The sequence below is a fragment of the Aedes aegypti genome, chromosome 1, assembly GCF_002204515.2.
Source record: "Aedes aegypti strain LVP_AGWG chromosome 1, AaegL5.0 Primary Assembly, whole genome shotgun sequence".
Taxonomy (NCBI): Eukaryota; Metazoa; Arthropoda; class Insecta; order Diptera; family Culicidae; genus Aedes; species Aedes aegypti.
The window spans coordinates 89,265,392-89,288,166 of NC_035107.1; the positions used below are offsets into that span (position 1 = coordinate 89,265,392).

The 22,775-nt window shown below is 39.6% G+C and overlaps 1 protein-coding gene across 2 annotated transcripts in view; it reads left to right on the forward strand.

Moving 5' to 3' along the window:
- LOC5574996 (protein wings apart-like) overlaps positions 1-22,775 on the forward strand; it is a 61,791-nt gene that overhangs the window by 17,461 nt on the left and 21,555 nt on the right. For both annotated transcript variants that reach the window (XM_021841905.1, XM_021841909.1), the window contains exons 2-3: positions 807-1,047; positions 1,112-2,106. In XM_021841905.1, the coding sequence (XP_021697597.1) occupies positions 891-1,047; positions 1,112-2,106 (1,152 nt within the window). In that variant the 5' untranslated portion in view covers positions 807-890. The remainder of the gene's footprint in view (positions 1-806; positions 1,048-1,111; positions 2,107-22,775) is intronic.

Genomic DNA, 22,775 nt, shown 5'->3' on the forward strand with positions numbered 1-22,775 from the left:
CCTATATACAGCACAAGTTTGAATTAATTTACTTTCATTAGCTGGTTGTATTCTTGGTACTATAGTACGACAACATATCGAACCGTGGCAACTAAGTAGCATTTTTCGATCTACCATGATAAAATCATTGTTAAACTTATGTCGTTTTCGTTTTTAGGAACTGGGTCGGTGATCAGCTCATAAACAAAAAAACGTCAAGCAAATTGTAATTCGGTCGAACCTGAATCGGGTTGGGGTTGAAACTGTGATTCAGACCGGGTTGCGCCAGTTCCAACCTAGGTTCAAAAACGAATTCGACATTACGTTTACCGCCTTAAGGTTAAGATGAATCGAAGCCAAAGTTCAAATTTTCAAGAGCACGGATCTGGAGAACCAAACATCAGTGACCAATCGATTAAGTTTTCAGCTTAAACGGAAGTTTGGTTCTCCAGATCCGTGCTCTTGAAAATTTGAAGTTTGGCTTCGATTCATCTTTATCTTAAACAGCCTAAAATTATTGTTTATAAATAATCTACAATATAAAATGAATATGAATTTTATTCTGATGTAATCCATTTTGGTATATTACATGCTGATAACTTTTATTGTGAAAATTTGTTCAGATTTTTCAAAATAATTCATTGAGCGGTGAATGGAGCATGAGTGGTGAATGGCGTCCTTACGGTATATGTAGTTTTTTCTACATGGGAAATCAGAACTGCAATGTCTATGTCGTACGTTCTCTTAACTTACCTTCATTATGAAAAACTGATGTTGCCAAATATGTATTACAGAAACTTCATATTTCTTTTGTCTATCCATTCTAGGGCAAACAAGAGTTTAAATAATCTAACAGCATAAACCACCTATACCTACTTGGATTGCTACAGCACTATTGGTAGTCCGCCACCATGTCCAAGTGGGGCAAAGCACACGGGCTGATCGTTCCGATCGATTCCCTTCTGAAGGAGAAGGAGAACACCAATCGACCGGCTCCCCTTCGTTCTGCCGGGCTGGTGGGCCGCTGGGGAATAACCAGCTTCACCTCGATTCGCAATACCAGCTATGGTAAGTCATTTGCATCAAGTCTAGGCCTTCCCCCCATCTAAACAATCACATCTTCCCATTTCAGAATTTGAAAGCACCAGCCCGAAGGAATCGGACGACCTCAACTGCCCGTCGAGCGTGGCGAGTTTGTCAACGCAGGTCCCCAACCCGATCAAGCCGAAAAAGTTCTTCAAAAGTCGCAATACGCTTCCGCCGGTGGTGGCCACCCCGGATCCGCATCGGGATTCGTCCAGCTATGGTAGCCCGCGTCAGCAGAAATCCGTTCTCCTTCACCAGGCGGCACAACTGCAGGCCCGCATCGCTCAGGATGCCGGCGGAAGCCCGCCTTACGTTCCGGCGGGTTATTACCAACCTTTGGGCGCTTCGACATCCACGGAAGGTAAAGGCTCCGGTAAGAAAAAATCCAAGAAGAAAAAACAAAAGCAATCTGAATCAGAAGTCCCCGGAGAAGAACAAACGGAACAATCTTCCTCTGCCAAAAAGGAAAAATCCGAATCAAAAAAGGAAAAGAAACAGAAGAAAGTCAAGAAGGAGGTGGAATTGCCACCGGAGTTACCCAAACGGAACTCGTCTCGAATTAGAAACAAAGTGGTTAACTATAACGAAGATGACGACAGTTTCGATATGATCCCATACCGCGACGAAGTGTCGAGAACTCCACCGGTATCCAAGTTGGCACTGGAGCCGGCTCCGGTGCCTGAAGTGCCCGAACAAGAACCGGTGGAGGAACCAGCAGCGGCGGATGATGAACCAGTTGAAGAAGAAAACGATGAGGAAGAAGAAAACGATGAGGAAGAAGAGGAAGTGAGCCAAGAAGAACCTGTACAGGCGCCGGCGCCTGTCGAGTGTGTTTCGAAAAGCTCGGGAGTGGTGGTGCCAGTGGTGACACCTGCGGGTTTGGCTAGTCCTACCAAGTCTAGCAGTGGTGGTGGTGGTGGTGGTAGCGGAACGGAAGATCGCGTCAGAACCAGGGAACACAAGGAAATGAAAACGATTCCCGTGCCGTTGTCGTCCCCTTCGGTGGCTGAACACCCGCCAATTGTGCTGCGGATATCTAAGGTTAGTTTTTAATTCTAGGTATTTGAACACTTATCCTTTCGTTCTTACCCCCTTAAAACGTCCTTCAGAGTATTCACTGTTATATGAGAGCCCCCGAATTCAAATGAGGTATCGGAGGAGCGTCATACACAGGTCAAGATTTCCGCCAAGGTGTCCTCAGTAATTTCTCAATGAAAAATCCATGGCAAATTTGTCGAAATAATTCCTTCAGAATTAATTCCAGTGATTTTACACCATGATTTTTCCCAAGATTCCTGTATAATTTCTTCTACAAGTTACTCCGAAAACTCGACAATTCAAACAGACATTGCTTTTTGAACCTCCACCTATGGCGTTACTAAGAAAATTCTCAAAGAACTTTAATAAAAATTTTGTAGTGCTTCTCCAAGACTTTATTCGGCGGTTCCTCAAATTGTTCTTGTTTTTGTAAATTGTATTTCCGGCTTGTAGAGTTGACGCGCAATTCCATCCCTCATCAGGGCAACGAAATCCTCCTCTACTGCCCTGCGATCGATTCCAATGAGGTTGATATCGTTAAAACAAAGCTAGTAGATACCTGTTTTAGAGACTATTGGTCATTCATTTCTATACAAGTTTCGCCAAGGATGTATTTTATCTCCCTTCATTATTGAAATTTTTGCAAGAAATTCTGCATAAAATCCCACTGGATAACTTCTTTGGGAGTTCAGAAGTCCTTTCTGAAATCCTTGCTTGCTTAATCCTTGCGAAGGAGTTCATCACGACTTCACCGGGGAATTTTCCGAAGAAAGACGGTATCATTTCCTGAAGGAATCTTAGGAGAAATCTCTTGAGCAACTTCTAGAGGTATCCTTGAAGAAACTATTGATTGGAACCTTAATAAAATCCTAAAGGAGTAAATCTTAAACAAATCATTTAGGGCATCTATGGAGAAATTACTTCTTGAGTTCTTGAATATGTTCTACACGTAAATCTTGGACAATATCATAGGAAAGCCCAAAGAATCTATAAATCTTCGGGAATCGATAAATAATGGAAGAATCAATAAATCAGGGCTGGCTGCACATCTTGTTTTAGAGATTCAGTCACTAGTTTAAAGCAAGTCTCTATTTTAATGAATGGCTTCTATAGCTTCTGTGTTAATTAAAACGGTATCTAAAGACACTTTTTTCATCATGCCCTTGTGCAAGCCCCAGAGAAATCTTCAGAGACTCATACGCAACTATTCCACAGGCTCTTCCGGAATTTCATTTCAGATTCCCCGAAGATTCTAGAATTCTTCTCCTGAATTCACTCCAAAGATTCCTTCACCTAATCTCCCATAAACACGTCCAAAATTTGCTTCGGCACTCCAACGCTACTACTGCATACTACATTCAGAAATTTCCGCTGGGATTACTCAAGACATTTTCCAAGATTTCCAACAGAGATTTTTCTTCTAACTCTAATCTAATCGATTTCCCCAGTAGTTACTTTAGAAGCTCTTTAGAAATATCCTATTGAAAGTATTTCTCCCAAATGAATCCGCAAATTTTAATTCTAGAAATTTTGAAGAAATTTTACAATTTTCCAAATCAAAAACTTTACAAGATTCATCCTGTGTTCCAGCCATTGTTATATACATTCCTTCAATAAATTATCCATAATTTATCCCTAAAAATCTTCAATAGATTATTCCAAGAAATCTATGGTTGACTCTTCCACGAATTCTTCAGTCAATCAGACCAGGAATTCGACATGAAATGCCTACATTTGTTTTTATCAATTAAAATCACCATGGATTCTTCAAAAGTTTATTTAAGAATTCACACTAGTTAGTTACAGTTATTTCTTCGATCATTCCTACACGAATTTCTTCAGTGATTGCATCCGGTTTTTCAAGGAATTTCTTCAGAAAATCCTGCATGATATTGTAGAGATTGGATTTATATTTTTATCTTAGCAATTCATATAGAAAATCTTCCAAGACTTCCTCAGGAGTCCAGGAGTTTCTTCAGAGGTTCATGCAGGAATTTGTGCAGAATCCCCATTTAAGGATTTCTATTAATAATACCTCCTGGATTTTTTTTCAGGAAATTTTATACAAGCTGAAAAAATCCTTTGACAGTTCCCTGAAAACAACCCTGATAAATTCCACGAGGACTTTCTTGGCAAAGTTTTTCTTTTTCCAAAGAATTTTTGAGTATCATTAGAGAAATGTCTGGTTAAATAAAAAAAAAATCTGTTAAACGATGTTGGAGGAAATTCTGAGAAATCGTGGAGGCATCTCTGGAGAAATTGTTGGTTAAATTCTTGAAGATGTCCTAAACGAAAATCTTGGAAGGGTTTCATATGAAATTAAAGGAATAATCACTGGGTAAATTTATTGATAATTTAGAAATTTCTTGCAAAGTTTCTGAATTATCGGAATAATAATAATAGAATGCACTATTAAATGAATTTCTGCTGTTCCTAGAGAAAACCATACAGTAATACTTGTCGTAATGTAAAAAAAAACTCTAACGGCCCGTATGTTACGGGTTATCCTTAGTGTAATGACTAGCTGGATTTTCTGACAAAACCTCATGAAAACTTATCTCCTGGTTCCGTTTCCTTTTTTTGGTTCCTGTTTGGTATTTTTTGGTACATGTCTAGTCTCTTTTTGGCTACTCTTTTTAGGCATGAGGTGTTTGAAGTTTCTGTTTATTTTTAAGACACTTAAGCAGTACCGGTCATGCCGAAGATTGCCTGGAGGGCTTAGAAGTTGCTTGAGAAATTTGTGAAAGGAATTTTGGAGTAATTTGCTTAGAAAAAAATCCAGAATGAATTCTTGAGGAAGATGCAGGCCGTAAAAGAATCACTTAATGAACTCCTGGAGAAATCCTTGTAGAAAAACCTGAAGGAAACTTTAGGCAAACAAATCTAGCCCCAATATGTGTGGTTGGTAAAAAAGTGCTAGAAATTTCCTTAGAGAAATATAGGCCGAATTATATGAAAACTCGCTCTTCTTCTCTTCTTCACATTACATTCCAACTGGGACAGCCTGCTTTTCTACACTCTACTGTTCTATAAGCATTTCCACAGGTATTGACTCAGAACTTTGTCAAAGTTGTCATTTTTGCATCCATGGTATCGTGTGACAGGCACGATGGTATTCTATGCCCAAGAAATTTCCATTACGGCAAGATCCTGGAACGACCGACAATCGAACCCACACACCTTCAGCATTACTTTGTCTTGTTGGCGCGGACTGTAACATAAGGCTGAATAAGGCTCCTATCTCCTGATTCTTATTTGATTTCTTCTTGTTTTCTTGGTTATTAAATAATTTCTTTTTGGCTTCTGTTTGTTCTGACATTATGTCGCTATCAGCCCGGTATAAATATTGTATTTTTTGGATTGTTTGGAATATGTTTCGTCTTTTATTTTCTTGCATCAGCTCTCTAAATTTTCTATTTCCAAACACTCAGTCGCTACCATATCTGTGGTTCCATCGTCATGCTTCAAACCAACCATTTCTTCTTTTAGCTATTTTTTAATAGTTTATTGATTGTTAATCAATTATTTTACTATTGAAACAGTTAGTTGACTATTGGATTAATCTGATGGGTAAGGAATCATATTCTAGTAATCACCTAGTATTGCTTGGTTTGTTCTATGTTCGTCGAAAATCAGATCTCTGGAGCCACTATGGGAAAGAGAGGGTTAATCGTCGAATGATCGTGCGTACAATTTTGCAACGCACTGTGTCTAGAAATATGCCTCCTAGAGCGATTCCAAGCTGTAATGCAAACATCTTGACCGCGCTTCGTTCTGTATTCCGGTTTGAACACCAATACTGATCGAATGGGATGGCTCTTGTTGGAAACATGTTGCGTAATGTGTTCAATATATTCGGACTCCGACAGCCGATACCATCCGATACCCAAGAAACATTTGCCTCTTTTATAATCGTTTATTAAGCAATTTTTCACAACTACATACTGAATAGTTGCTTTATTATATTACTTTGCAGCTGCTACGCACACATTGTTCAGGCAAATCTGGCAAAATTATTAAGCTTCTTATCATTTAGTGACTGTAATCATATATTGTAATGATGTTTATTCAGGTTTCACTCAGCTTAATAAGGTTTGATGATTTAACAACGCTAGTTTAACAAACTTCATTATTGCAGTTTAAGTCAGCATCATGTTTAACAACATTTTAATTATTTCCAAGTGAAGCCTTTGTTCAGGCGTTGTTCACACAAATTTGGAGAAGTTATAAAGCGTGTCGTTGTATATTGACTTTATTATACAACTTCAAAATCGCTTTATAAGCATTCATCTCAGCTTTTATTCAACTGCCACAAAATTGATTGAAAACAAATAAATTACTAAAAATAGCTAACACTGTATACATCAAATGCAGTGTATACCTTTACCATGAATTAATAACCACACTTTTAATAATTACCTGAATACTGGATTTAAACTCGAGACCTTCCCATCGTCAGCGGTATACCTTGCCATCTGCGCCATCCTTGAATTCATATATCAGCCTTCCAGTGCCCAATATAAACCTCTTGTAGCTGATTATTGATCATGCTTGAGCTTCTATTCAACAATAACTAATCAACACGTGCTATGCTGATCAACAACTGAATAAGCGCATTACTTCTGCTGCTGTTCAGTACTGATGCGAGCTGAACTCAGAGGGCTATTTATAGCGCACAGTGAGAAAATTTATTTCAATGCTGGTCAAAAATAAAGTTTATTCACAAAGTAAAAACAGTCTGAAATGATTAATCGTATTTCATAATAAGTTTTAACTTGTTAAAACTTTAATTGAATTGTTCATCTAACTATACTAAAATTCATTTATTAAATGTATAATATTTCTACTAGGTTAATATTTTAATTAATTGTCGCACCATTTCCATCTATTAAACATTATACAAATATAAAATATATTTCAATCAATAATCCTATGTCAGAAGACTGATTCAAAATATTTTCTAAACATATTTGAATATTGTATTGAGAAAGCATCAGTTATTATTGTATCCAACATGTTTTTATATATTAGTAAGTTAGTGACGAATTCGCCAAGGGCGAAAAGTCACTCAAATAAAGATAAATAATAATAATATTAGTATGTTGAACATTGCAATACATTAGGAATACAACGCAATTTTTAGATATTTTGTCCATTTTTCAAAAATTTGGCTATGGTGTGACCTATTTTGTAAGGCTTCTTTGTCGCTGAACAATGTGTTTAGTAATCGTTATTTTGGACTTCTTTGGATGAGCTGCTCGAATGATATATCTATGTTGTATTAGGATTTTATAAAATACCTATTCAGCTTTTAATCATGTTCATGTTAAACATGGAAACAGCTGAAGTGCGAAGCATTCAAAACGTTAGTTCGTCTCCTGTACATCTGTTTACACAATTATATTTGTTTGGTGGAATATTGGCTCTTTAATAGAAGGAAAAATGACTTGTTCAACTCATTAGTAAAACAATCTTGACAAGTCGGCAGAGATTCTTTGGAGAAGTTTAATAAGTGTTGATTCTACTATTATTCATTGCAATGAAAAATATTGAACATTGACTTAAATTTGGATCTAAATACCATCTTCTCAGCTCTTTGTAGGGCATTTTTTCAGCTGTCACCATTATTAACAATAATTAACTATGTATGTGTTTATTTGTGACACTGGACTGTAAGTTGGGTAACCACTTTCATGTAACTATTGTTAAATTATTATTTAACAATTGAAAATAACATAAAAAGACATAATACGTTTTGCTTCAATAAGAGCATACTCATATACTGTTATTCCCATTGTTTATAAGTTTTACTAATCATGCTGGTCAACATTTTAAGCATTAGACACTGAAACTTTTGTACGATTTGTTGTTAATCAAATGTTCAATATTCTACTAAAATGATGGCTACAACCTATAGAAGCTTTTAATCAGTCAATTGTTAAACTTCTTATGTGTTGTAGAAAAAAAGCTACTATATTTGCATTTTCGGAGGTTTATTCAGCTCTTATTCAAAACACAAACTGCAAGTGGAATAACAGTTTTTTTATAAGCGGAAATGAATATTATTCAATTAATGAATCAACTAAAAATTTGTTCAGCAATGGTTGCTGCTATGCAGCTTGTATTAAGCACGTAAGTATCTTAAAAGCTACCAATTGTTCCTTGGGTAGTCATATCAATCCCTAATGTTTTGGATTGACTAAAATCTAGTGGTTAGTTGGAATTGATACTGCATCTTATTTTTGTAATTTATCCTGTATTTCTATAATCATTCATAAAGGTGAATTTCATACTTGGTTTTTTTCTAAAACTCCAAAAATAATTAATCTTGATCGAATTCAATTTTTCCCGCTCGATAAAAATTCAATTGGAGATGTCTGTTTAGTTCTCGCTTTTTTCGCATCGTCCCCAAGGGCGCCACCATCGCCTTCAAAGCTGACGTTTGGATGTAGCAACCGTAGATACTGTATGCCGACTACACCACTAGTCCGGTGTGTGTGAGTTCCACTAGAACTCCGACAGTATTTCAAACCCACACTAGCGTTGAGCGGTACGTGGGGTAATGTTGTCCGCATCGGTGTGAGGCAGTGGTGCTCAAGCTGCAGCATACTGCGGGCCAAATCAAGAATCACCAGAATCTCAAAAAAAAAACAAATCAAAAGTATGTTGTAATCCCACCTTTTTTTGAATTTCTTTATGATACTATCCAAACATTACATTCATTTCTTATATCTAGGTGTTCTGTGTTATTAGACAACACTATCATCCTAATTTTGTAAAACAAATTTAAGATTTTATTAACATGTTGTTAACAACATATTACATTTCATTTGCCGTAGCAGTTCAGATTTTTTACAGGTGAGTTGATTTCACCTGCTTATAAGAGAAAAAACACGTTTTCAATTTACTTACCCTAACTTAACCTAAATATATAACGCATTAATCGTGGCAATAGAAGATTTTAACGATTTTTGCCTGAAATTATTAATTATTTTATTTGACATTTGTTCCAATTTTTCAACATTGGATATTCTATGTAACTCATTGGTACTATACCAGGGATGAAGCTTCAGAATCATTTTCAAAATTTTATTCTGAATTCTCTGCAGAGCTTTCTTCCTGGTATTACAACAGCTAGTGCATATTGGTACAGCATACAACATGGCTGGCCTGAAAATTTGTTTGAATATCGTGTTCTTAAGACAAAGTTTTCTATTAATAAGGGGATAGAGACATTTACATATTGTGGCTTGAATGCCCTCAATATGATTTTTGAAAGTAAAATTCTTATCTAGCATGAGCCCTAGATACTTAAATTCATCTGACCAATTTATTGGAACCCCTCTCATTGTGACAACATGTCTACTTGAAGGTTTCAAATAAAGAGCTTTTGGTTTATGTGGGAATATTATTAGTTGAGTTTTGGAAGCATTAGGAGAAATCTTCCATTTTTGAAAGTATGAAGAAAATATATCCTAACTTTTTTGCAATCGACTACAGATGACACGCAGATTTCGTCCTTTGGCGGAGAGGCCTGTGTCATCCGTAAACAAGGATTTTTGACATCCCTGAGGTAACTCAGGTAAGTCAGATGTGAAAACATTGTATAATACTGGTCCCAAAATGCTGCCTTGGGAAACACCAGCTCTTACAGGAAGTCTTTCAGATCTGGAGTTCTGATAATTAACCTGAAGTGTACGATTTAACAGATAACTTTGAATTATTCTAACAATGTATGTTGGAAAATTAAAGTTTTTTTTTAATTTTACGATCAAACCTTCATGCCAAACACTGTCGAATGCTTTTTCTATGTCTAGAAGAGCAAGACCGGTAAAATAACCTTCAGATTTGTTGGAACGGATCAAATTTGTTACACGTAAAAGTTGATGAGTGGTCGAATGTCCATGGCGGAATCCAAACTGTTCATTGGCAAAAATTGTATTTTCGTTGATGTGGACCATCATTCTGTTCAAAATGACCTTTTCAAAAAGTTTACTGATGGAGGAAAGCAAACTGATTGGACGATAACTAGAAGCTTCTGCAGGATTTTTGTCTGGTTTTAAAATTGGAACAACCTTAGCTTGTTTCCATTTGTGGAACAGAGCCTGCTTCTCAGCTTAGTGTTCTTATGAGCACTTCCACAGTTATTCACTGTGAGCTTTCTTTGCCAAAGTTTTCATTCTCGCATTCGTATATCGTGTGGCAGGTACGATGATATTCTATGCCCAGGGAAGTCAAGGAAATTTCCATTACGAAAACATCCTTGACCGACCGAGAATCGAATCCACACACTTTCAACATGGCTATGCTTTGTAGCTGCGGACTCTAACCATTCGGCTAAGGAAGGTCCCTCATCTCTTTCTCTCCTTTGGGAAATCTGAAAAAAAAAACGGTGCCAGTACCTGTTGAAGTTGACAGGAACTGACACCGTTGTTTTCAGGTTTTGTTGAAAAGTGACAGAGAGAGAATTTCATCGTGAAATGAACTATACGCGTATTTCGACCATCACTTGTTTTCTCCCTCAGTGTCAGTTACTACTCACTAAAATAAAGTTACTCTAATTCAGGCTCTTCTGGATCAACACATTATATATCTCGTAACCCTTCTTATGCATTGGCAGTGCTGGTAGCAGGTCTATTTTTGGAGACTTAAGGCTGATTTCTTCACCTTCGTTTAAGTCGTAAACCACGTTTACCCATATGATTGAACTAGGTTTAAGGCCTAAGCGGTGTGAAGAAACCGCTCATTAGTCATTATTTTAATGTAAGTCTCTATTTTTAATGAAAGGTCTTTAAAGGCTCTATTGTAACCAAAATGGTTTCTAAAGTCCTGTTTTTCCTTATTCTGCCTGCAGTATATCCTTATGCAAAATGCTACAGCTTCCACAGAAACTTTCAGATGCTATAACGCGACAGTTTAACAGATTCTTTGAGAATTGCATTTCATAATTATTAAGGGAAATCCTCAGGAATTATACTAGTGATTCATCCAAAGATTTAATCTAAAAAACTTCCATGGAATCGTACAAGAAGCCCTCAAGAAATTTTTCTAGAGATTCCTCTACCAATTCTCCCAGAATTTGCTCCAGCAAATCCATGAGTACTTCAAAGCTACTACCTCCAGTGATTTCCTCTGATATTTTTGTTTATTTTTTCCAGAGGCTATTCTAGGAATTCTTCCAGATATTTTCCACGAACTCTTCCAACGAGTTCTCCAGTCCTTACTCTAGTAGATGTTCCAAAGATTCCTACAGTATTTCTTCCAAAAAAAAATCCACAAAGGTTTATTCCAGAGTTTTTGAAAAAAAGGTTGGGGATTCAAAAAAACCTACCAAAATTCCTCCGTCTGTTCTTGTGTCTTCCTTGAAGAATTCATCGACATTTACTGCCAGAAATCCAAATTCTTAGTTGATTTATCCGAAGACATCTATTAAAAACTATTCCCTCAATAAATTCAGCCCAAGATTCATCATAAAGCCCCTGTACATAAAATTTCTAAGGATTTCTCCATCATTTTATCCAAGAATTACTGCTGCTGTTATTCCAAAAATTTCTCAAGGAGTTTCTCAAAAAATCTTAATGGATCTTCAAAAGTTTATTAAAGGTAGTACACCAGCAATTTTTCCAGTAAATCCTGCGATCAATGCTACACAAAGTTCTGTAGGGATTACGTTCGATATTTTTTGGAGGAATTCTTTTAGAAAATCCTGAGGAATATTATCTTGAGATCAGATTCCTTTTTTTTCACTTATCTAGGAAATCTTCTAAAATTTCCTCACAGTCTAGGTGTTTTTTTTTTCAGAGATTACTTTAGAATATTAAAGAAATACCAGAATACTTGCCGGGTTTTTTCTAGTTAATCTTCTTCTAATTGGCATCACATCCACACTGGGACAAAGCATGCTTCTCAGCTTAGTGTTCGATGAGCACTTCCACAGTTTTTAACTGAGAGCTTTCTTTGCCAAAGATGCCATATTCGCATTCGTACATCTTGTGGCAGGTACGATGATACTCTATGCCCAGAGCAATCAAGAAATTTCCATTACGAAAAGATCCTGGATCGACTAATGAAGGCCCCACTAATTTATCTTTTAATTTCTGATTAAAACCCTTGGCACTTCCCTGGAGAGATTCTTGGAAGATTGCCTGGAAAAAATCTTTGAAGGCTTCCTTGAGAAAATATCGGAAAACTATTGGAAGAAATCTTAGGAGAAATTTCTGGAGGTATTCTTAGAGAATTTTTTGTTGAAATCTTAAAGAAATCCGGAAACACAATTTTATACGAAACCCTGAGAAACTTCTGAAAGTATCTCTGGAGAAGTTATTGGATGAATTTTAGAAGGTATTCCAAACAGAAAACTTTGAGGATGTCCTAGAGAAATCGATGGAAGAATCACTGGATACAATCTTGCAAAACTTAGATCTTCTTGAAATAAAAAATCTTAAAGAATTTGTGGAAAGATTATTGAATTTGCAGAGGTATTTCTGATGATCCCCAATTATCTCTAATTTCTGCTGAAATTCCTAGACAACTTTATTAAAAAAAAATCACTACAGTAATACAAGCAGTAAAACTTGTCGTAATGTAACTATATGGAAAATCAAACCTTTATCCCCGGGCTCCTATTACCTACGTTTCAGTTTGTTTTCTTGTTTTCTGAGAGACCAACTTTTCAGTCTTTTTTTTTGTTCCTGCTAGGTTTCTTTTTGGTCTCTTTTTTTCAGGCAGCAGGTCCCCAAGTTCCTATTTTCAAGGCACTCAGTCGCTACCAACTTTACATTGTGGTCATATTTGACTAACTTTACATTGGATAGCATAGATAGGCGATAGATTTCTAATACATTGGGAAGGTTAATTCGTCTCACAAAAACATGCTCTTCAGAACGATCTGGAGTTAGTTCTTCATCTTTCGAAGTAGGATGTTATCTTCAACAAGTCTATGTTTCTTGGGAGCAGTATCTGCCAAGTTTATACTTGATGGATTTCTTCAAGTCGAGTCTAGTTCACGATACTGAAAACGGCCTTACAGTTAAGGTCGAAATACGCGTATCTGTCAAAGGACACAAACTCTAAAGGAATTAAATGTTATAGAACTAAATTCCGTTTTCATTCACTTATAGGTATTCCACTAAACATCTCGAAGATTTATTTTCATTGTTTTATTGATAAACAATGGAATCTTATGCTAATTTTTAATTTATGAGCATGAGCATAGATGGCCATACAATTCGTAGTTTCTACTAAGCGAATGACCAGAACAATCGAAATTGCACAAGGAAGCAACATACGGAGCTTGGGAGTAGCTTATCAACTTTAGTATACAATTTCGAGAATTTCAATCATTTCAAAGTCGATAATGGCGCCGGCCACGTCCTTCTGGTCATCGGAGAAGGAAAAGAATGTTAGTGTGACATCAATTGTTACTGTGCATCTTCATGGTTGTCACGGGAAGGACTTTTTGTTAGTGGGAAGAATTCGGAAGCTACACAATCTAGATTCACCTTGGTAAGTGATGCGATTCATGTAACCTCAGTTGAAAAAGTCATCTATTTACAAAGATGAAGACTAAATATAAAATAAGTCGATACCTGTGGTGACGAACCATTACGATTACGATTAACAATTTCACTTTCCCCTTAAGTATTCCGCGAGCCGCATTATTGAACTTCGAGGCCCGCAAGATGAGAACCACTGGTGTAAGGCCCGTACGTCACCGCGGCATCGTCCAACGGCTACACTACCAGGCAGTCAAGTTGCCTTAACAGTGTTGTTTAGTCCGTTGGTCGGTTAGTGGTGGGCTTTATCGTCGTTTGTTCGTTCGATTCGGTTACTCCGTTTGCTGTTTAATCAGTTTTTATACTTCGAGTTGTGCTGCCTTAGTGGATTGTGATTTATTGAATTTTAATTATTTTACCAAAAACTGCCAGTGACTTCCAAGCATTGTCGATTAGAGGAATTCGTATTGCTGGTTAGAAGATGTCCAAAGTGAAAGTGTGTTAACCGTCTAAGACCGAAGCCGAGCGTCTTCTCATATCGTATCTGAGAGTGTTACGTGTAATCGAAGTGTGATAATTGCTGATAAGCGCTTTTCGCAACTCCAACCGCAGACTACACAGTGATAGTGTTGAGCTTCGATCTCTATCCGCAGTTTTTTTTTCTCGCCTATGAGGCCTCGTAGTCGCCGTTGACGACGGATTCTCGTGTGTGCTTCCGAAGCACATCTGGCCGTGGAGGCATTATACCTACTCGCCTTAGCACTGTATAAATATAGAGTAAATACAGTTAACCACCAATACAGTCTCACGCGGACGGAGGTTGTTAAGTGTGAAGCCCATTGCGGCTAATAATATTATTGAAAGTTTCAGACAGAGGAAGCAAGATGATGGCAATGCATGGAGCAAAGTAGTGAAGTGCGTAAACGAGAATGACTATTATTTGCTGTCTGTAGTGTTCCCTCGTGGTCTTGACTCGGCAAGCAGTGGATAACTGTGGTGGCTTGTTTGCTTACCTCGAGTTGGAATCGCTTTCCACAAGGTTGAGCAGTGGCGCGAAAGCAATTGGCTGTTTTGACGAACGCTGCAAGGTGAGTTTATGGATCTTGAATGATCGTATGACACATCGGTAATCCTTATTTAGATCATATGTTTTGTATATCTCAAAAACGCAACAATACGGTGGTGGCTCCGTAAAGTTGTTTCGAAGCTTGAGCCTTGTTACAAAAGTGAAACTGTGACGCAATACTGTCTAGTCCATTCATTTTTAGGGTCAGTATGTCATACAAAAATACACTCAATATGCATCGATGACGTCGAAACCGTACTCATCGAATTCTTTATCTTACAAATGGGGTCAGCTTTTGTCACGAACTGCTATCGCATGTTGCTTTTGGCGATATGTTGAAACGACTCATTAAACATCTCTTTAAAAGTTCCTAATCTCGAAAAGGCTCATCACCTGCCGGTGATAAATGCCTATACATTGTTGTTCAATGACCTTGAATTTCAATTGCCATATTCGGATCGAAATGATAAAATTGAACGGTCATCGAAAAATTAGTTCCGTCAGTCTGACTTGTTCGCTAAATTGGCCCAAAGATAACCATGTGAACGAAGCAAAAGCAAAAAAAAAAATGTAGCAACCACTACAACCTGATAGTCACTATCGCTATCGCTTCAATATACTTAAACACATACATTTAGTATGTGTCTACCATCAGAACCAGCTAGTGCCATCATCATCAGGTATTATTATCATAGTCACACTTACATGAAAACCATTTGAACGGTGTTAAATGCTATGCTAGCCATATCTCGCAGCGCAGCGCCGTTTTGAGCGATAATCGTCGCTGGATGACTTTCGCAGGTGCAAATCGTTTACGAGCTATTAGGCTTTGTTTTGATGCTCATGGCTTTAACTATCATAATGTGACGTATGAGGTATTATTTTTTTAAGGAGACAAGTCCAAGCACCTTCGTAGATAACGTTGATTGATATTGTACAGTGCGATCTCGTTGGGCGAGATTCCCTAATCTCTTTAACATATGATATTATGCGCAATTATAGCTCAAACAGCTGAATCACAATCCGGAAGTTTTTATGATCTGGTATCTCTATTTTCCAGAGAGTCGTGTATTTCCCAGGGCTGGCAGCAGGTCTCTTTATTTGATGTTGGCCTTTAAAATGACTCTATTTTCGAGAAAGGTCTCTAATGTCTTTTATTTCACCAACTTGGTCTCTAAAGTATCGTCAAGCAGGGTGAATTGCAACACTTGCCAACTTCAATGAATCAAAACCATAATCTAAGCGTCACCTAAAAATATAAATTCCTTCTTAAACTTTTTATGGAAAAATCGAATTGAATTATTTAATCATATAAAAAATTAAAATTAAGGTAAATGTCCCTGTGCAAGTCACCCCATAACTTAATGTTAGTTTAGTTTTTTCAATGAAATGTCGATATTTTTAGTAGTTGCACTTTTCAAGTACTTTTGTTAATGTATTTAGTATTTAGAGTATTATTATTTATTAGTTATGGAAACACCATGTAGAGTATAATTTTGTAAATTAAATCTACTTCATGTCTTCAGACCATAACATCTATGAAGTATCAGTTTTCAAAACATTTAAAAGAATTACAATAAAAATCATTACGATAACAGCATTAGTTGTGGTTATCACTTGAATTGTGAGTTACACGTATTGTAGGACCGATTTATTACAAATTTTCTTTTAATATTTGTGTTCTATAATGAACAAAAGTAATAAATTATCATGTGTTGCAAGTCACCCCGTTTGACGGTATCTTTTATCTTTTCACCTATTCTAGATACCTTCAGAGATTCTTATGCAACTATTTCACAAGTTTTTTTTTTAATTTCTTTTCAAATTCCTCGTGGAAAAGCTTCTGCAATTATTCTGGTGATTTATTCAGAGGCTTCTTCTGGAATACTTTTAGGAACTCTTGTAACAATATGTCTAGAGATATCTTCGCCAGTTCTCCCGAAAATTCCTCCAGCGATTTCTCAAAAGATGCTTAGGCAGGGTGTCTACTTGTTTACATAAAAGAAATTTCCATATATTTCCAAGTTTTACAAAATAATTCAAGGCATACTCTAATTTGAGAAAGATAAAAACTAATAACACAATAATTTTGCTTCAATAGTATTTCAAGTTTCCAAATCTTTTAATGCATGTTGAAGCTATTTCAAGGTGGAACAATATTAAAGCTAAGGTTTTATTCGACTGGATTGTATTTGATAAGGAGACTTCATATTTTTTATATCGTTTGTAAGAGCTCTGATCATCATTGTTAATTCAACGGAATGTTCAAGTGCATCAATATGCTTTATCCTTAAAGTTTATTGGTAACTGCATACTCGTGCGATGCACTATTATTTTTTGTCCCGCGTTAAGTGAAGAAACCTCAAATGGTAAACATGGGCCGTTTGAATACTCAGGGCAGCTGAATGGGCAAATAAGGAAAAAAAACTCATGTCTGCGACAATTTTACGTTAACCGCTGTATTTGTATTCATAAAACTGTAATCATAAAAAAAGGATCGTAGTAACCCGCAGACGTCAAGAATTCTCGCTCGCGTTTTTTTTTTTTCTGCTGATTTTGATAATTATTTTAGTGAATTTAGGCCGACCGATTGTGATTCGGAGTACGTTTTGATCCTTTGCATTTCTTATAAGATTTACGTCCGGAAAAGAGTGCTTTTTAAAGGCCAAAACAAGCGAGTTCGGGTTTAGCGTTGTCAGAGTGAATTTTCGTGTGTGTTTCGCTTATTGCCGCTCAGTCACGGATGGATAACTAATTTGGTGAGCCCGTTACATGCTTTTATCTTAAATGGTTAATTAGTATGAGGTTTTTTTTTTTTTTTTGTTTTTTACAAGGGGGAAATCTGCAAACAGATCCCCTGAGAAGATAACTCAGGGAATGCAGGGATGACGCACCAACGACGACCCGCTAAAACCAGCCTATGCACTGTGCATGAGCAATTCATTTAGAATTGCTCAAGTGGTGAACAGTGCATCGACATGACCCTTGGACTCAGACCCTCATCTCCCCGGAACCACCTTACGGTATTTCTTCGGGAAGGGACCAGTGCATATAGCACAACACGTGTAGCAGAAGTAGCCTAGGCAAACTGCTTCTCCTAGCCGACTTAAACAATGTTACAAGGGACCAGCCTCGGCAGGGCTAATCCTCTGCAGCCAACTCTTGGTCGGCGCGCCATAGACGCTGCAATTCTAACATAATGTGAGTGACAGCCGTAGCTACTGCATTCCAGCACTCGGCATCCGCACACATTCTCTCTATAATATTGTCGGGGGACGTGTCCCCTCCACATGTAGTGAGCATGCGACCTCTCACAACAATGAAACGGGGGCAATCGAACACGACATGCTCCGCTGTTTCCTCTACACCAGCACAATTGGGGCACGCAGGAGATTCTGAGTGCCCGAACCTATGCAGTTACTGTCTATAGCAACCATGTCCTGACAGAAACTGCGTCAGGTGGAAGTTCACTTCCCCATGGCTTCTACCATACCAATCTGACACATTTGGTATTAGTCGATGGGTCCATCTACCCTTAGTGGAGTTATCCCATTCCTGCTGCCAGCTTCTGAGCGTTTCCTCTTTACACGTGTCGCGGACTCCTCTGGTACCCCTTTGGTTGAAGCATTGAACATCTTCCTTGATGATGAGCCCGATGGGCGTCATCCCGGCTATGATGCACACGGCCTCTTTAGATACCGTCCGGTATGCACTTGCTACTCTTAAGCACATTATCCTGTACGTGCTTTCCAACCGCTTTAGGTTTCTGTTCGTTCTAAGCGCTTTTGACCAGATTGGTCCTCCATACCTTAGTATGGATAGCGCCACGCTTGCCAGCAGCTTGCGTTTGCTGGCAATTACAGCAGAGCTGTTAGACATCATCCTCGAAAGCGCCGCTATAGCCGTAGATGCCCTTTTACAGGCATATTCAACGTGGCTAGCGAAGCTCAGCTTGTCATCGATCATTACCCCAAGATGCCTAAGGGATCGCTTGGACTCTATGGTGCAATCACCTACCGAGATAAGCGCCCGTTGCTCGGACTTGCGGTTGTTGACCACCACCACCTCAGTCTTGTGACGGGCCAGTCCTAGTTTCCTAGACTTCATCCATTCCTCAACCAGGGAAATAGAGTGCGCTGCTGTCAACTCTACTTCCTCTATCGATTCACCATAGACCACTAGGGTGATATCGTCGGCGAAGCCAACAATCTTAACACCCGTCGGAAGGGGCAGCCTCAGTACGTCATCGTACATCGCATTCCATAACAGCGGGCCCAGGATTGAACCTTGAGGTACTCCCGCGGTAGTTCGAACGCTTTTCTGTCCCTCCTCTGTGTCATACAGTAGAATCCTACCATCAAAATAGCTTTCTAGAAGCTTACACAACTGCACCGGTACCTTGAGGCGGTGAAGCGCGTGTGCTATTGCTTCCCAGCTTGCGCTGTTGAACGCATTCTTCACATCCAGAGTGACAACCGCGCAGTAACGGATGCCGCTCCTTTTATGCTCGATTGCCACCTCAGCTGTTTGAACGACCGACTGGATGGCGTCCAGAGTAGATTTACCTTTTCTGAATCCAAACTGGTTGTTGGACAGGCCGTCCGCACTCTCCGTATACGGTACTAGTCTTTTGAGAATCAACCTCTCCAATAACTTGCCCGTCGTATCTAGTAGACAGATAGGTCTATACGCCGACGGGTCACCTGGTGGTTTCCCCGCCTTTGGTAGTAGCACCAATTTCTGTCGCTTCCATACATCCGGGAAGATTCCTTGATCAATGCAGCGTTGCATCGTGGTTCTGAACATGTCCGGATCCGTGTTCACTGCCGCTTTTAAGGCAACATTCGGGATACCATCGGGTCCCGGTGCCTTGTTTGACGCGAATGATTTCACGACTTCTGCCAGCTCTTCGTTCGTCACTCTCGCCACTTCTTCTCCTTCATCTGCCGCATACGGCGCTGGGGGCCATGGGCTTATGGGATGGTGCGGGAAGAGTACATCGATTATCGATCGCAGCAACTCGGGCGATTTCTCTTGGGGCGCTATGGCTCCTTTGGTCTTAGCCATTACCACTCTGTAGGCGTCACCCCATGGACTAGAATTGGCACTCTCGCATAGACTTTCAAAGCATGCCCGTTTTCGACTCTTGATTTCCTTTTTGAGAGCCAACTTTGCCTCTCTGAATGCTGCACCGCGTTCCTCTCTTTGTGCTTTTGTGCGTGCGCGTTGCATTCTTCGTCTAGCCCGAAGGCAGATTGCTCGAAGATTTGCAATTGATTCGCACCACCAATACACTGGCGGCCTGTTCTCTCTAGGAGGGGCTTTTCTCGGCATGGAAGCATCACACGCTCGTGATATCATAGCAACTAGCTCTTCACCGTTTAGGTCCAGAGTGTTTCGTTCGCGCCTCAGGGCTTCAGTGAATACTTCGCCGTCGAAGCGCGCTGTTTTCCATCCTCGGGCTTGGGTCGAGTTACATCGCGCTGCCTTCTGCCCGCCTGGTATTATACTATAGCGAATCGATTGATGATCGCTATGAGTATAACCGTCATCAACGCGCCAGTTCATGGTACCTAAAAGGTTAGGACTACAAAACGTCACGTCGATGATCGATTCTGCACCATTTCTGCGGAAGGTACTCACTGTACCCACATGACTACTCGTATGAGGTAAATGTGCTTATTCTGCGCGGCGTGTGAGGTGAGACGGGTCGAGTGAGGTGAAATTGTCGACTCGCTCCTATTTGATTAACATTAGTCGTCTCCAGGCATTCAAGACGTCAGCGAGCTTGATGAGCATGAGCATTGAACAATCAAAGCGACCTTATGCAGTGATCGAACTGTGCTACTCAGTAAGACGGTTGTTAGCGATCATGAAAGCTCACTGTACGGATAAACAATGAGCTTGAAATTTCACTAGGCAACCCAAAGTGCAACTACTGTGTAGGAGGTTGAAATCATAGCAAACCACATGATTGACGTCTCTGTATTTTGCACCACAACCGCAACGGTAACTATGTGAGAGCCTTATTCGATAGAGGTGCACTCCCAAAGAATAGTGGTTGAACATCAGTCGGTACATTACCCTAATAAAGACTCGACTCATGTCCAACCCTCCATACTACGGCTTCTTGGACACCCGAGGGAGTATGGAATGCAACCACCTACCCAAGTCACCAATGTCTCATGTTTGTTGCCAAATTAGCAGGGTTTGCCGACGAGCAATTGCGAAACATACATTGAACGCGATTTAACGCTCATAAATATCGCCTTCTATAGCGTCCACCTTGGCCAGTGAGTCTCGTTACTCATTGCCCGGTATCGAGCAATGTGAAGGGACTCATACCTAGGTGATGGTTTGAATCGATAAAGCAATGAAGATTGAACCTCATTGAACGTAAAGCCTCAATAGAGCTGAGCTGAAAGATCCACCGATAAGAGTGTTCATTTTCTTCTTTTCTCGATGATGCGTTGCGTATTCTTCTCCCGGCGGTCCATAATGCTGTCATCGAAGTTTCCACGCAATTCCACCAATATCCTTGTTTCTTTTCTTTGACGAGGCTACCAAACTTGCGTTTAAGAGAGGTATAGCGCGCGTAGTTTTCCAGAGAACCGCTTTTCCGGTATTCTTTAAACGCGGCTGAATTGTACGGTATAGTGCTGTGTACTCCTCTTCCCACCACTCAAAAGTGAGTAAGCGTTGGGTTAGGTTGTGATTTATAACAAGAATAAATAAGCAAAAAACAACCGTCCAATATGGTGACACTTGAGCGCAAGCTATTTCTGCTGTCGGGTGTGGTGTATAGTATTTGGAAGTTCCACCATAACATCCTCCCCACCTTGATCCAAGTGCCTCAATCCGGATACCAACAGTCAGACCTTCTGCACAGGTTGCTGATATTCCTGACAATGCGTGCGTGCCAACTCCCATTGAACCGGTGGCACGTTCTCGTTTTCAACCAACACTTGTTGGTTCTCCTTCACATTATCTTACATAGTTCGCAACTTCTTACGTCGTTGTAGTGTCGGTTCATACTCTTCACGGCATCGCTTCCATATGGCTTCGTTGTACTTCTGTAGCGTTTGCCATCTATCTAGTCGATTGAATGGGATATGCCGAACTCTTGGTTCCGGGATAAGGTTCAGTGGATGTCCCACCAAAAAAGGTCCCAGCGTTAAGGCCTCGTAGCTGTCCGGGTTGCTAGAGAGCGCGCAAAGAGGCCTTGAGTTCAGGCAGACCTCCACTTGGGACAAAACTGTCAAAAATTCCTTAAATGTAAGCGGTTCAGAGCCAAGAACTGCGATGATGTGCTTCTTGGCGCTTTTACGGCCGCTTTCCAAATATCGCCACGGTGCGGAACCGACGGAGGGTTAAAAACCCACTAGACGCCTTGATTGGTAAGGAAGTGTTGGACCGCCTTACTGTTGATCTTCAGTGATTGCTGGGTATCTTGAAGCCAACGATCCGTACCAGCAAAATTGGTACCGTTGTTGGACCAAATTTCGTTGGGGTAGCCGCGCCTCCCGATGAATTGCTGGAATTGCTTGAGTGCGGCGATGAACACATTACTTACTTGAGAGGTCACTGGCAGCCTAGAGCTCTTGCCAACTTCATTTTCGCTGAGTCAACTTGGCGTTAGCGTTGCTTCCAGGTGAAAGTCCCTTATAGCTTGTAGAAAACGATTTCATCATCCAAATGAAGCCACTCCGGTCCGTTGAACCAGAGATCGGACGATACAAACACGCCAGGCGAAAGACCTCGAGATGCACTATCAGCCGGGTTGTCAAGGCTGCTCACGTGATTCCAGCGATCACGAGGTAGAAAATCCAGAATGGCAGAAGTACGGTAAGCTACGTACGTCTTCTACTTGGGCGGATGCGAAGACAGCCACTGCAGTACGATAGTGTTATCCGCTCGTAGCATGAGTTCTGCCAGTAGATTTGCAGCATTCAACTTCAAGCGTAGAAGCGAAAGCTGCTGGATTGGAGCGACTCTAGTCTTAACAGCAACGAGATTTACGGAAATGTTTCCTGCGTCATCCATTGCAGGACTGTACACCACCACAGCCATTTCGGATGCATCTGAAAATCCGTGCAACTACGATGAAGCGT